Raw genomic sequence first — 13,622 nt, 5'->3', positions numbered from 1 at the left:
AACTGTCCTTATGGCTACAGTGCTGTGCTTGTTTTTAAACTTAGTCAGTGACACAAACACTTTCATAGAATCCCAGACTATCAGGGTTGGAAGAGACCTCAAGGTCATCTAGTCCAACCCCCTGCTCAAAGCATCCCAGCCAGGGCTTTCTCAAGCCCGACCTTAAAAACCTCCAAGGAAGGAGATTCCATTGCTTCACCACCCTCCTAGTGAAAAAGTTTTTCCTAATATCCAACCTAAACCTCCACCACTGCCTCCATGAATCCTTTCACAAGATCTCAGGAAGGTTTTCAAAAGGAAGTTGGAGAGCCATCTGTCTTGGATGGCTTAGACACAACAGATCCTGCTTCTAGATGACTAGATGACTTATGATCCCTTCTAACCCTATGATTCTATGAACCAGGCATCCTTATCACTAAAGGTGGCAGTTTGAGAGGACAGCAACTATCAGACAAGCCAAGATGCTGCTATTACAGAACATGGGAATTGACAGATCAGTTCAGACTTCTGGTCCACCTTAATTACTACCAAATGCTTCAGAAAAAAGGAGTTGGCTGAAGTAGTCAACTATGACATAACTTTTGTATAAGGGAAGTATCCTTAACCCATGTCTGAGATTAGCTTGTGATCTGAATGCTAATGTAACTCTGACTTCTTTTTATCCTTCTAAGTATACATTTTTCTTTTAAATTCCAGCTAAGCTCTTGGCTACTGTGGTAATGAGTTTGAAAGGTTATGCATGCATTCTATAAGAACGTAAGAGTAGCAATACTTGGTCACACCAAAGGCCCATGTAGGCCTAGTATCTTGCCTTCCAACAGTGGCCAATACCAGATGCCCCAGAGGGAATGACCAGAACAGGTAATCATCTGGTGAGCCATCCAATCGCCCATTCGCAGCTTCTGGCAAAGAGAGGCTAGGGACACCATCCCTACCCATCCTGTCTAATAGCCATTGATAGACTTATCCTCCATGAACTTATCTAGTTCTTTTTTTAACCCTGTTACATTCTTGGCCTTCACAACATCCTCTGGCAAAAAGAGTTCCACAAGTTGACTGCGTTTTGTGACAAAATACTTCCTTTTTGTTGTATTAAACTGCTGCCTCTGTTCCCCTTACATCTTGGTGAGAGGGCCAAAAGCTCCATTAACATTGTAAATAGACTACAGTAACTCCTCACTTAAAGTTGTAGTTACGTTCCTGAAAAATGCTACTTTAAGTGAAATGATGTTAAGTGAATCCAATTTCCCCATAAGAATTAATGTAAATGCGGGGGTGGGGGTTAGGTTCCAGGGAAATTTTTTATGCCAGACAAGACTTTTTTTTTTTAATATATAGACAGTATAAGTTTTAAACAAACAATTTAATACTGTACACAGCACTGATGATTGTGAAGCTTGGTTGAGGTGGTGGAGTTAGAGGGTGGACGAGGGTGGGATATTCCCAAGGAATGCCTTACTGCTAAATGATGAACTAGCACTTGGCTGAGCCCTCAAGGGTTAACACATTGTTAATATAGCCTCACATTCTACAAAGCAGCACGGGGGGAGGGGAGACAGCATGACAGAGAGAGACAGTGTGCATGAGAGAGACACACATTGCCCCTTTAAGTATGCTGACACCACTCTAAGTACATTGCCTTTTTAAGTAGATCAGCAAGTTGAGACAGCAGCTGCTGCCAGCAAGCTCCCTCAGTCCTGAGCCCTGTCATGTCCCCCGCACCCAACCTCTGTGGAGAGGAACACTCTGACATTAGCACCCCTCTTTCCCCTCACACAGCAAGCAGGAGGCTCCTGGGAGCAGCTCCAAGGCAGAGGACAGGAGCAGCACAGCGCAGTGGGAGGAAGGAGGGACAGCTGAACTGCCAGCAATTGATAGCTTGCTGGGCGGCTGCCGCACAGGGAACTTAGGGGAGCTGATGGGGGGCTGCCTGTCCATGCCGGTTCTAAGCTCCCACCAGCTGGCTCCAATGGGCTGCTCTTTCTGCAAGCAGTGGACAAAGCAGGCGGCTGCCAAACAACATTATAAGGGAGCTCTGCGCAACTTTAAATGAGCATGTTCTCTAATTGATCAGCAACGAAACATTAACCAGGATGATACTAAGTGAGGAGTTACTGTATTTCATAGGGACTGTGATGGGAACTAGAAATAAAAGATCACTGACTGCACAGCTGGTGGAGCTTGTGTAGTTTCTGCAGGGAAGAAGATGGGGGTAGAGTGGGACTGTTACAGTCTTATACTGCCCAGTACAAATATATTAAGTCTATTTCCTGAAAGGAATAACAATGTCAGTTTATTATTTTAAATAGCTATGCAAACATTTCAACAAACCACAGTGGATTAGATAAAACAATAAAACAAGTTTATTAACTACAAAGATGCATTTTAAGTGAGTACAAGTAATGAGCCATAAAAGTCAGAAATGGTTACAAGAAAAATAAAACAATCCCTGGTGCCTAACAACAGATTATATTCAAAACAAAGATTTCTCACCACATGCTTTCAGCAGTCTTGCTGACCAAACTCTTTACATAAGGGCCCCTCGCCCAGAGTCCATCGGCTGCTTCCTTTGTTTTGTCAGATGCAGAAAATGCGATGGGAAGGGAGAGAGAGTTCTCTGCCCTCTTTGGGAGCATTTCCAGCTGGGTGCAAGGTGACAGGCCATTTGTGTGGAAGGAACTCTATGCTGTTTTTTTGCTAAGATACGGATTTTTGCCCATCCCCTTTCCTGCCAAAGAATGGCCATTTAGCAGGTAATGTCCATCAGCCTTGTTTACACCTGGCTGAGGTATCTCTGATGAACTGCTTTGGCCACTCCCCAAACGGATCTGGAAAATATACTTTTATAATCACAATCTCAGCTTATACTTGTAACGTCACATATAATGCTGTTGCGTGCATTCTGCCATGATCCTACTAATCATCAAATTACAAGTTTTTAAATGATACCTTAAAAGGCATACTTGTACAAACATTATTACAGTAGTGTGTAGGGTCTGAATACAAGGGTATCATCTGTCACACAGGTCCACTTTTGGTGTATTCCCACAATACACACACCTAAGTTCCTTGTAAGCTGCATGACCACGCAGCAGAGGTGCCCCACTGGAGCCATCACGGCTGGGGAGAGGCACCTCTCCCCAGCCCCAAGCTGCTATGCTGAGAGACAGCTGGGGGGAGTCCTTTCTCCCTACTGCAGTCCCAGGGCAGCGTACACCCTGAACCCCCCAACCCAGAGCCCACAACTCCAGCCAGAGCCTGAACTCCAACTCTCTGCCCTAGCCCTGAGCCCCCTCCTGAACCCCTCATCCTTGACCACACTCCAGAGCCCTCGCCCACCCACACTCTAACCCTCTGCCCCAGCCCTGAGCCCCCTCCCAAACTCCAAAGCCCTCAGCCCCATCCCTGCCACACATCACCTCCATTTTGGTACACTTAAAATTAATTCCGTATATGGACATAAAAAATCAGAGGAAACATTGACACACACCTTTGCTCTCATAAATTCTGGCATATTTCCTGGACTGTGTGGGTATCTCTTGAGCTGACAGGTTGTTCTGTCAGGTATTCCTTCTGGTGTACAAAGGTGGGCCTGGCTTTCAGCTGCCTAGGGAAAAGAACAAACGAGGAAAAACCCACTCTAACATTTTGTTCACCCGCACCATGAGATTATTCCTTCTAAGGCTTGCCTTCAGAGTCAAAGCTCCCTTTCCTTCCCACAATCAGTCTGGTACTCTAGCCACTCATCTTGTGGATATACTTCCAGAAGCCCACATGATCACTTTGGTGCACTGTCCCACCTCCTACACCACAAGTACACATTAAGAGAAACAAGTGTCACCTACTGAACAACAGAAAGCAGATAAGACCTACCTGATAGCAGTTGTCATATTCAGATACCAGTTGTTAATATCCTCCTGGTTGCTCGACATCAGCAGCAGTGTCTTGTGGGGAAAGGAGAGCTGAAAGAAGAGAACACAATAGCTACACTTGATCAGACCAATGATCCCTCTAGTCTAGTATGTCTTCCAGCAGCAGCCAGGGCCAGATGTTTCAGGGGGGAGGAACAGAACAGAAGGAGAAAGACATTGAGTCCAACACCCATCTTTAACATTTCCTTTGCCCCAGACAGCAGCCCTGCCACAGAAACAACCAGCACCTCACCCCATCCTACACATTTCTGTAATCTTCCTTTTGCAATAGAAAAGCAACAGGGCTGTCCAGCTCCAGGCTATACTGGCACAGAAGCAGACCTGCCCTACCCTGTTCCGTTCCAGCTGATGATCTCAAAATATTTCACACAATTAAATATTCCTCCCAGCACCCTATGGAAGTAGTAAGTCAATACCACCCTTGATACTCTGTTCATACTCCAGTATCTGTCCCTTAGTCCATGCTGCCCCACTGAATTGGGCAGCCTTGTTATCCAATCCACTACTTGCCAAGTTCAAGTTGCGGTCAGACTCTGCTTCCCCCATACAGCTCATAAGGAGTGATCCAAAATAAACTCTCTTTAAAGGTATTCCTTCTGGTCTTCCCACATCCCATCTTGCCTGCCTTTGCCACAGAGCTCTCCATAGAGCTGGGATTTTCACAATGGTGTTTTGTACACAGAGTGCAGTCACTGCTTAAATATAATCCCTTGTAGCCATGATGGGGCTAGCTGCATGCCATGTGCCCCATCATGGCCTTGGGAATACACTACAGGCAGCCTGTCTCAGATTCCCCCTCAAATGGTTTCTTGAACTCCACATAGGCTTTTCTTGTCCATTCACCACCCCTTCTGGGGGCATGTGTCCAAGTTTGTTCACATAATAAAGTTCAAAAACTCCCCTGCAAGTTCTAAAACACTCCATTGGTTTTACCTTCTTGTTGGGTCCCCAGGCTTTTCCTGGCTATAGTCTCAGCAGGGAAATCCCACATCCCAGATCTTTTGGCTAGAGCCTACCCACTCTCAGCAGGCTCCAATTTACCCTGTGCCCAGGCCTGCCTGCCTGGGGCCTTTCCTATATTGGCAGGCCACATGCAGGCCCTATGTGTCTTGAGCCTCAGGTTTCTAGCTCTGGTTCCAAACCTCCTGGTGTCAAGGTTCTCTCTGTAGGAGCCTCTTTCTTCTTTCAATTTATTGAGCTTCACTCTTCACTGCAGCCACTTGTACTTTATATAAGGGATTAATTGATCTAATCCAGATATGCCTCTGTACTAATAAGGGCTGGCTAGCCCCAGGCCCTCCAGCCCTTACGGAGCAATCCCTGCTGTTACAGCGCTATGTCAACAGGAGAGTTTCTTCGACTGACATAATTCACCTCCCTAAGGCTACATCTTCACTACCTTCCGTATCAGCGGGTAGCAATCGATTGCTCGGGGATCGATATATCGCGTCTCATCTAGACGCGATATATTGATCCCCGAACGTGCTTATATCGATTCCGGAACTCCAGCAACCCAAACGGAGTTGCGGAATCGACACGGGGAGTTGCGGACATCGATCCCGCGCCGTGAAGACGGTAATTCGATCTTAGATACTTCGACTTCAGCTATGTTATTCATGTAGCTGAAGTTGCGTATCTGAGATCGATTTTCCCCCGTAGTGTAGACCAGCCCCAGGAAGGGGTAGCTAACTATGCTGACAGGAAAAGCTCTCCTCTCAGCATAGGGGCGTCTTCATTTACAGATTTACCTTATAGATTGAGAAACTAGCCCACAAAGGAAGCCTATTGCTCAAGATCACAGAGCAAGTCTGCGGTGAATCCAGTAGGGCCAGGAGACCTCACTCCCTGTACTGCATTTTAATGTGGCTCTCTTCTCAGAAGTAACTATAAGTGGCAGCATAGGGTCTTAGTTTAAATGTAAATAGAGCAATTTGCTTTAGCATTATTAGGACAAGTTGGGAGACGTTTTTCTAACTGTAGGCACTTCAAATGACGTCTGGGATGCTTCTATCCAAGGTATTATAACCCCTAACAGGAGAAGTCCTTGCAGCCAAAAGGCAGATCCTTCACTGAAAAGACATGGGGGAAGAAAAGCAGCCAGGAGGAGAAGCTCCACCCTTGGCAACAGATCCAAAGAATCTCTCCACACGTTATCCAGCAGGATTTCAGATGAGCCAAAGCCCTAGTGACCACTCTGTTGCCTTTTACTTACCATGCTGCCTTAGGACTAGTTTGGAAGTAGCCTCTTTGTGGATGCACAGGAACAGCACAATGAGCAGAGCCCAGGCACTGCTTCCTCTGTGCACTCCTAAGGGGGCAAAGGGCCATGCTGCTACCCTGAGCAAACCAAGTACAGTAGTAGGAGCAGGATGCACACCAGGGAGGTCAGAGAGGAACTGTGCCTCCCACAGATGTGATATGGGCTCTTCACTCCCTCACTCTTCCACCTGCAGTGAAGCCTCCCTAGTACAATCTAGCTCTTTATATTTATCACTGCCACCATTTTACCCTTTCTAGTCTGCTGCTCCTGCAGCAATTAAGAGACTCACCTTAGCTCTCCCCATCACTGCCTCAACCACAGGGGTCAATTACACCCACTATCCTCTCTCACATTAATTTTATTTTAGATCAGGATGTATTTGTGTGTGGGGGGGGAAGAGGGTTGGAAATGAGGGCTGTAGGAGCTGCAGCCAGAAACTGAGAGAAACTTACACTGAGCAGCCCTCCTTGGCTCTGGGTATGGCCAAACACTTTGTCCACTGTGCACTGGCTAAGTGGATAGACTGCCTGGCAAGAAAACTTGTCTGAATTCCGGGGATGCAGTGGGTGGCAGGGCTTCGTCACAACCAAGATATCGGAGAAGAGGAAGAACATCTTACGCTTCACTTCTTCACCCTTTGTGGGCACCACCATGAGCCAGCCTTCTTGGATATACCAGCGCTCTGGTTGTGTGGGGGGAAAAGCACAACTGTGAGATGGAACTCAACCATGACACAGGCAATATCAATTAAAGGAATAAAGTGAACTACTCATGTAGATTACTGTGTTTTAAATAAACTATTAATCACTCAGGAAATAGCCCTCGATGTGACTGAGGGCAGTGTTATGAAACCTCTGCTCAATGTGCAGAAAGTGCTCAGAAAGAGCATGCAGGCATGAATAAAAAGTGTTATATGCATGTGGAATTATACTGAATTATAATGCCATTATAAAAGTAATGGGACACCCACCTGGCGTATTGTGTTCAGATATGCCCATCCTACTTCAAAATGAATGTAACAGAAAAAGGAGGGTTGAGAGATTGACTGTTTACCTTAAAGAAAAGAGGACTAAGGGGTTCTTCTTCAAGTGCTTGTTCATATCAATTCCAATCAGGTGTGTGCGCACACACGTGCACGTTGGCCGGAAGATTTTTCCCATTAGCAGCATCTGTTGGGTTGGCCTGGGCGCCCTCTGGAGCTGCGCCCTCATGGCACCTAATATATAGCCCTGCTGACCTGCCACGCCTTCAGTTCCTTCTTACCGCCAGTGATGATAGCTGGAACTTCCCCTGGCTCTTGCTCAGCAAGTTCTCTGTTATTCTGTGTATATAGTTAGATAGTTAATACCAGTTAAAAGTTTAGTATAGTATAGTAGTTGGGGAGTTCCCTCCCCCCCAGCCCCAGCACCTTGGCATGCCGCAGTCCCTGGGATTTAAGAACTGCGTGGCTTGCACCAAGCGCATGCCTAAGAGTGATCCACACTAATTGTGTCTTAGGTGCCTGGGGGAGACCCATCAGAAAGATTGTTGCAAGATCTGCCGCAAGTTCTGCCCAAGAACACTTAAAGAATGGGAACAGTGGCTGATGGTGATCTTCATGGAGGCAGCCTCGTGCCCCCATTCCAACCCGCGCTCAAGAGACCCGACCCCGACGACATCCTCGACACAGAGTGCCCCAGCACAGTTGGTGACTTGGGTGCCGAGGAAGGACTCTTCTCGGCATCTTCTTCTAGGGCTGTGTTGATTCCTGCCCAGGTGAGGCAGTCGAGTCCGGTCCCACCTCAATCTCTGGTGCCTATGCAGCAGCTTCAGCTCCCATCCATGCCAGAAACGTACCAGGCCACCAGAGATATCCTCCACCTGACAGCACTGTTCTCACCTGGCAGGTGAGGAACCCTCAGCGCCGATGGAGCCCCGTCCTCCAGTGCATTCCAAGGGAAAGCTGGCTATGTTGTCGAGGCACTCCCCTTCGCCTTGTCTATCAGCACCTTCACGCTCCCACAGAGGGCCTTCCTGCTCCCCAAGCTCTTAACTTTTGAGGCACCAAGAATCAGCTCCTCCGTGGTCTTCAGTGTCTGAGACCTCAGAGTCAGAGCCCAACTCCTACCGTTCAAGTACCAGCAGAAGCCGTAGAACAAGGTTGGGCAGAGACAGAAGGGAGCAGCAGGCGTGGCCTCCGCAGTGGCAGAATCCGCCTCAATGGAGCTTCTGGATTCCCTGGGCTTATCACCAGGGCCAGGGAGGAACCCAGGGCCCATACTCAGCAATGTCTTCAGTTACCTCTGCTACTGTCATGCCGCCTTCTGCCGCACATCCGCACCCGGCGCCTACAGTCCCGATGCCTTTCCCTCCAGTGTCATCGTTGACTCCGGCACTGTGCTCAGCTCCGACTTTGGCACTGGCCTTTACAACATCGACACACCTGTCTCCCGTGCCTACACCCTGGTCGATGTTGACCTCAACGCAGGCACTTACGGCCCTGGTGCTGATGTCGGCACCGGGCCCCCTGACCTCGGCAGCTCCTGTGAGCATGCCGATGCAGATCCCTCCTGTGAGGCTGATGCTGACACCAACTATGATGCCTTCGACCCCATCACCATCATTGGCACCACCTCCTCCAACATTGCCCTGGGAATCACGTGACCCATCCGGGGCAGGGAGCTTTCACCACCGGCACATGCTTCCTCCTCCTCCTTTGGTTGGGTCGTCCATAGCTCCTGTGTTAGAGAACAGAGTTCTACAGCAGTTGATTTATAGGGCTGCCCAAGGCTTGGGCATCAAGGCTGAGGAGGTGGTTGAGGACACGGATCCCATGGTGGACATCCTAGCACCCTCAGGGCCCTCACAGGTAGCATTACCCTTCATAAAGATGGTGGTGAACACCACCAAAACTCTATGGCAGACACCAGCATCTCTACCACCCACTGCCAAATGCAATGAGCGCCGCTATTTCGTCCCTTCCAGAGGCTTTGAGCATCTCTACTCCCATTCACCTCCGGAATCATTGGTCGCTGACAGGGCTAACCAGTGGGAGAGACAAGGTTTCCAAGGGACAGTAAACACCTGGACCTCATGGGTAGGAAAATCTATTCCACCAGTGATTTACAACTCCATATTGCTAATCAGCAGGCCATTGTTTGTAGGTACTCTTATAACACCTGTGCTTCCATGGCTAAGTTCACGGAGCTCGTCCCTTCAGACTCTCAGTCTGAGTTCACCAACTTGGTGGAAGAAGGAAATTAGTCTCCTGCGCTTCATTGCCGGCAATCTTAGATGCTGCAGACGCTGCCACATGAGTCATGGCGACAGGGGTGGCTATGTGACAGGGGGCCTGGTCGCAAGTCTCAGGGCTACCCTACAAAGTCCAACAAATGATTCAGGACCTCCCGTTTGAGGGTTAGACTCTGTTTTCAGAGAAGACGGACAAACGGCTCCACAGCCTAAAAGATTCCTGAGCCACCCTCAGACCCTTGCCCTTGCATACTCTTGCCACTCAGCAAAGACACTTCTGCCCACAACCTCCTCAAAGGTTCCAGCAGCAGAACCGCCAGGACAACTCTAGGAGGAACCGGAGCGGTAGGAGAAGACAACATCCCTCCGCTAATCAGAGCCAGCCCAAACTGCCCTCTGGCCCTAAACAGGCATTCTGAAGGTGCAGTCGAGGTCGGCGCACCAGTCAAGAGACTGAATTCACCCCACCTTACCTCTTCCTCCCAACTATCCCCTTTCTACCATGCATGGTCCCGTATAACTTTGGATCGCTAGGTGCCTCACATGGTAGAGAGGGGATAACTCCATTCAATTCTCCATCCATCCCGCCTTTCCACCCCCCTTCCCCGTCCCTCTTCAGGGACGCTTCTCACAAGCAACTTCTCATTCAGGAGGTGCAATCACTCCTAGCGCTGGGGGCTGTGGAGGAGGTTCCACTGGAGCACAGGGACAAGGGTTTCTATTCCCACTATTTCCTAATACCGAAGGCCAAAGGTGGCCTAAGGCCTATCCTGGACCTCCACGACCTCAACAAGTTTGCGAGGAAATTCAGGTTCCGCATGGTGTCCTTGACCTCCATTATCCCTTCACTGGATCCAGCAGACTGGTATGCCACCCTCGACTTGAAGGATGCGTATTTTCACATAGCAATAGCGCAAAACCACAGAAAGTACCTCAGGTTTGTGATCAACAGTTCCCATTACCAACTTGCTGTCCTCCCTTTCGGCCAGTCAGAAGAACCTCAAGTCTTCACCAAGTGCATGGCTGTCGTCACCACCTTTCTGTGGAAACATCATCAGGTACAGGTGTCCCCATACCTCGACGACTGGCTGATCAAAGGCCGATCCAGGGCTCAGATGAATGCCACCTGTGCTTCTATCAGAGCCACCTTCGAGAAACTGGGCCTCCAGCTGAATGAGGTGAAAATCGAGTCTGTCCCCTGTCCAGAGGATAGAGTTCATTGGGGCGGTTCTAGACTCAACCCAAGCCAGACCATTCCTCCCACAGGCAAGATTCCAGGCTCTTGATGCCATGATCCAGGGACTCAGGCAGTTCCCCACCACCACGAGAAATTGTGTCAAACTGCTCGGCCATATGGTGGCCTATAAGTACGTGGTTCGGCACGCCAGACTCCGGCTTCAGCCGCTTCAGTCGTGGCTTGCATCAGTGTACAGACCTGCCAGGGACAGCTTGGACAGTATTGTGACTCTGCCTCACCCCATCCTCGACTGACTCCTGTGGTGGACGGATGCTCACCAAGTGTGCTCGGGGGTCCCCTTCACTGCCCCACAGCCATCCCTGACACAAGTGATGGACGCATCAGATTTGGGGTGGGGAGCTCATCTGTAGGACCACAGGACTCAGGGCGGTATGCCTAGCGTGTCAGTCATTCCACACATACCTAGCAGGTCGATGTGTATCGGTCATGATGGACAATATGACTGCAATGTTCTATATCAACAAACAGAGTGCACGTTCCTCTCCCCTGTGCCAGGAAGCCTTCAGGTTACGGGACTTTTGTACAGAGCACTCAGTCAACAGGCATTGTACCTTCCAGGGATCCAAAACGAGCTGGCAGACAGCCTCAGCAAGTCTTTTCACAGCCATGAGCGGTCCCTTCACCCGGATGTCGCATCTTCACTCTTCCAGATGTGGGGCTGTCCCCGATCAACCTCTTCACCACATGTCACAATAGGAAGTGTCAGCAGTTCTGCTCCTTCCAGAATTACAGTCTGGGCTCCACAGTGGACGTGTTCCTCCTCCATTCGGGAGGGAACGCTTCTATACGCCTTCCCACCCATACCACTTGTCCACAAGGTCCTGCTCGAGATTTGCAGAGACCAGGCTTAGGTCATTCTCATAGCATCAGCTTGGCCCCGCCAGCATTGGTACATGTCTCTCCTAGACTGGTCAGTGGGAGCCCTGATTACCCTGCTGCTTTTCCTGGACCTTCTCACATAGGATCACGGGCAGCTCCAGCACCCGAACCTGCAGTCACTGCACCTCACAGCCTGGAAGCTCCATGACTGAATACATTTGAGCTCTATTGTTCAGAACAAGTCAGACACCTGATTGGAATAGACATGAACACCACATCTAGAACAACAGTTACGAGAAGGTGAGTAACCATTTTATATGATAAAGGGATACAAAACAATAAAGGGGATAGAAAAAGTAAATCAACCAAGTACTTCTATTCATCTTCTCTCACATAATACAAGGGAAAAGGCAGCAAATTAACATCTATTTCATGCACTGAATCATTAGCCTGGCACTCACTGCCACAAGGCAAAGAGTTTACCAGGGTATTTTTTAAAAAGATTGGGTCTCTGTAAGTACAGAGAGAACATGCACAGCTTTATTATATTTAACATAAGATAAAAAAGGACATGATCCCTCCTGGTTCAGGACAAACTAACCTCAAATTGATGGGAATTAGGAAGAAATTTGTCCATGGGTAGGTTATTCATAGATTTTTAAGGCCAAAAGGGTCCACTGTGATTATGTAGTCTGACCTGCATAACCCAGGCCAGAGAATTTCAGCATTTTGTACATCAAGCCTGTAACTTCTGAGTTGAACTAGAACATATATCCTTTAGAAAAAGGCATCCAGTCTTGATGTAAAAACTTCCAAATTATGAAGAATCCACCAATGTTCCTTGGCATAGTGTTTTAACAACAGGAGGAAGAATCACTTTTGTAGTGGTAATCAGGGTGGCCCATTTCAAACAGTTGACAGGAAGGTGTGAGTAACAACAGGGGAAAATTAGCACGGGGAAATTAGTTTTTAGTTCTTGTAATGACCCATCCACTCCCAGTCTTCGTTCAGGCCTAATTTGATGGTGTCCAGTTTGCAAATTAATTCTAGTTCTGCAGTTTCTCATTGGAGAACTCTGTTCAAAATAGCAGCAGATTGAATCACGACTGGCATTCATGGTCTCTTACCCTCCAATTTTTAAATTCTCAGCCATTTTTGGTGGGTTTATTTAAACCATGTGACTTTAGGAATTACACCCATATGACAGCATCGTCTTGCTATTACTAGTAATGAAATATGCATAGGAGAAGGGGACTGAACCTGGATCTGCCTGCTACATGGGGACTGCCCTAACCACTGGATTATAGAGACAGCCATTCTAATTCTCTGGCCCAGTGTGCATTTGATTATTTTACACACAGTGGAACAGGTTCAACATGAGAGCCAGAGAGCCCTGCCCCAGAATATCCCATAGCTCAGTGGTTAGAGGGAGGTGGGAAGCTACAGTTAAAATCTCTTTTCCACAGCTGGCAGCGGTGGCAATTGAACCTCTCTCTCCCACATCCTAAGTGACCACCTTAACCACTAGGCTAAGTAATATCTGGTCCCCTGACTTGTGCCATTTTGTGTAGGTTTAGGAGTGCTCCAAGCATGCCTAGTGAATCAGGCCCCAAAAGCAAGATAGGAAGGCAAACACCAGTCTGGAGAACACCACTGTGGTTTAGGTGCAAGTTACGGACCAAACTGGTCATCTGTGTCAGGACTGAGGTAGCTTTGTGCACATGCAGCCACTTTAATTGCAGAAATTCAGATGCCTAGGGACTTTGGGTACCTTCAGGGTTAGGAGACAGCCAAGCAAGGGTTTTGCGTACACTAGTGGTGCCTAACTGCCACTTTAGGCACCAAGTCTCCCTTCTGAATCCGACTAAGTGCTTTCCAGAGTTTCTGGTTTTCAGATTATCAACCTCCATTTCTAATGTTCAAGTTTGTATTCAGCTATACTGAAAAGCCTATATTTTTGTTTGATTTTGCCTAGCTTATCTAGCTACACTGATCACTCATTTTCCACCCCACCAGTGTAATTTAGAAACTTGTCAGCTGCTGTGGCATAGCTAGGAGTGGAAATTTGGGTGGGCTCTGTGAGGGAAAATACGGTGGGCTTACAACTTTGGCCAGGCTTTTA

General features: G+C 48.2%; 1 protein-coding gene across 5 annotated transcripts in view; it reads right to left on the bottom strand.

The window, feature by feature from the left end:
* Positions 1-2,047: 2,047 nt before the first annotated feature.
* Positions 2,048-13,622, bottom strand: part of ARHGEF39 (Rho guanine nucleotide exchange factor 39) — an 88,215-nt gene continuing 76,640 nt past the window's right edge. For 3 of the 5 annotated variants that reach the window (XM_030567087.1, XM_030567090.1, XM_030567089.1), the window contains 3 exons: positions 6,645-6,874; positions 3,874-3,962; positions 2,048-3,607 (listed from right to left, as the gene is read on the bottom strand). In XM_030567087.1, coding sequence (XP_030422947.1) covers positions 3,499-3,607; positions 3,874-3,962; positions 6,645-6,874 — 428 coding nt within the window. In that variant the 3' untranslated portion in view covers positions 2,048-3,498. Of the gene's footprint in view, positions 3,608-3,873; positions 3,963-5,574; positions 6,410-6,440; positions 6,875-13,622 lie in introns of those variants that run through there. The other 2 variants (XM_030567088.1, XR_004000969.1) reach the window with 2 other exon arrangements.

The sequence above is a fragment of the Gopherus evgoodei genome, chromosome 6 (assembly GCF_007399415.2).
Source record: "Gopherus evgoodei ecotype Sinaloan lineage chromosome 6, rGopEvg1_v1.p, whole genome shotgun sequence".
Taxonomy (NCBI): domain Eukaryota; kingdom Metazoa; phylum Chordata; order Testudines; family Testudinidae; genus Gopherus; species Gopherus evgoodei.
This window is presented reverse-complemented; position numbering and strand designations above follow the sequence as displayed.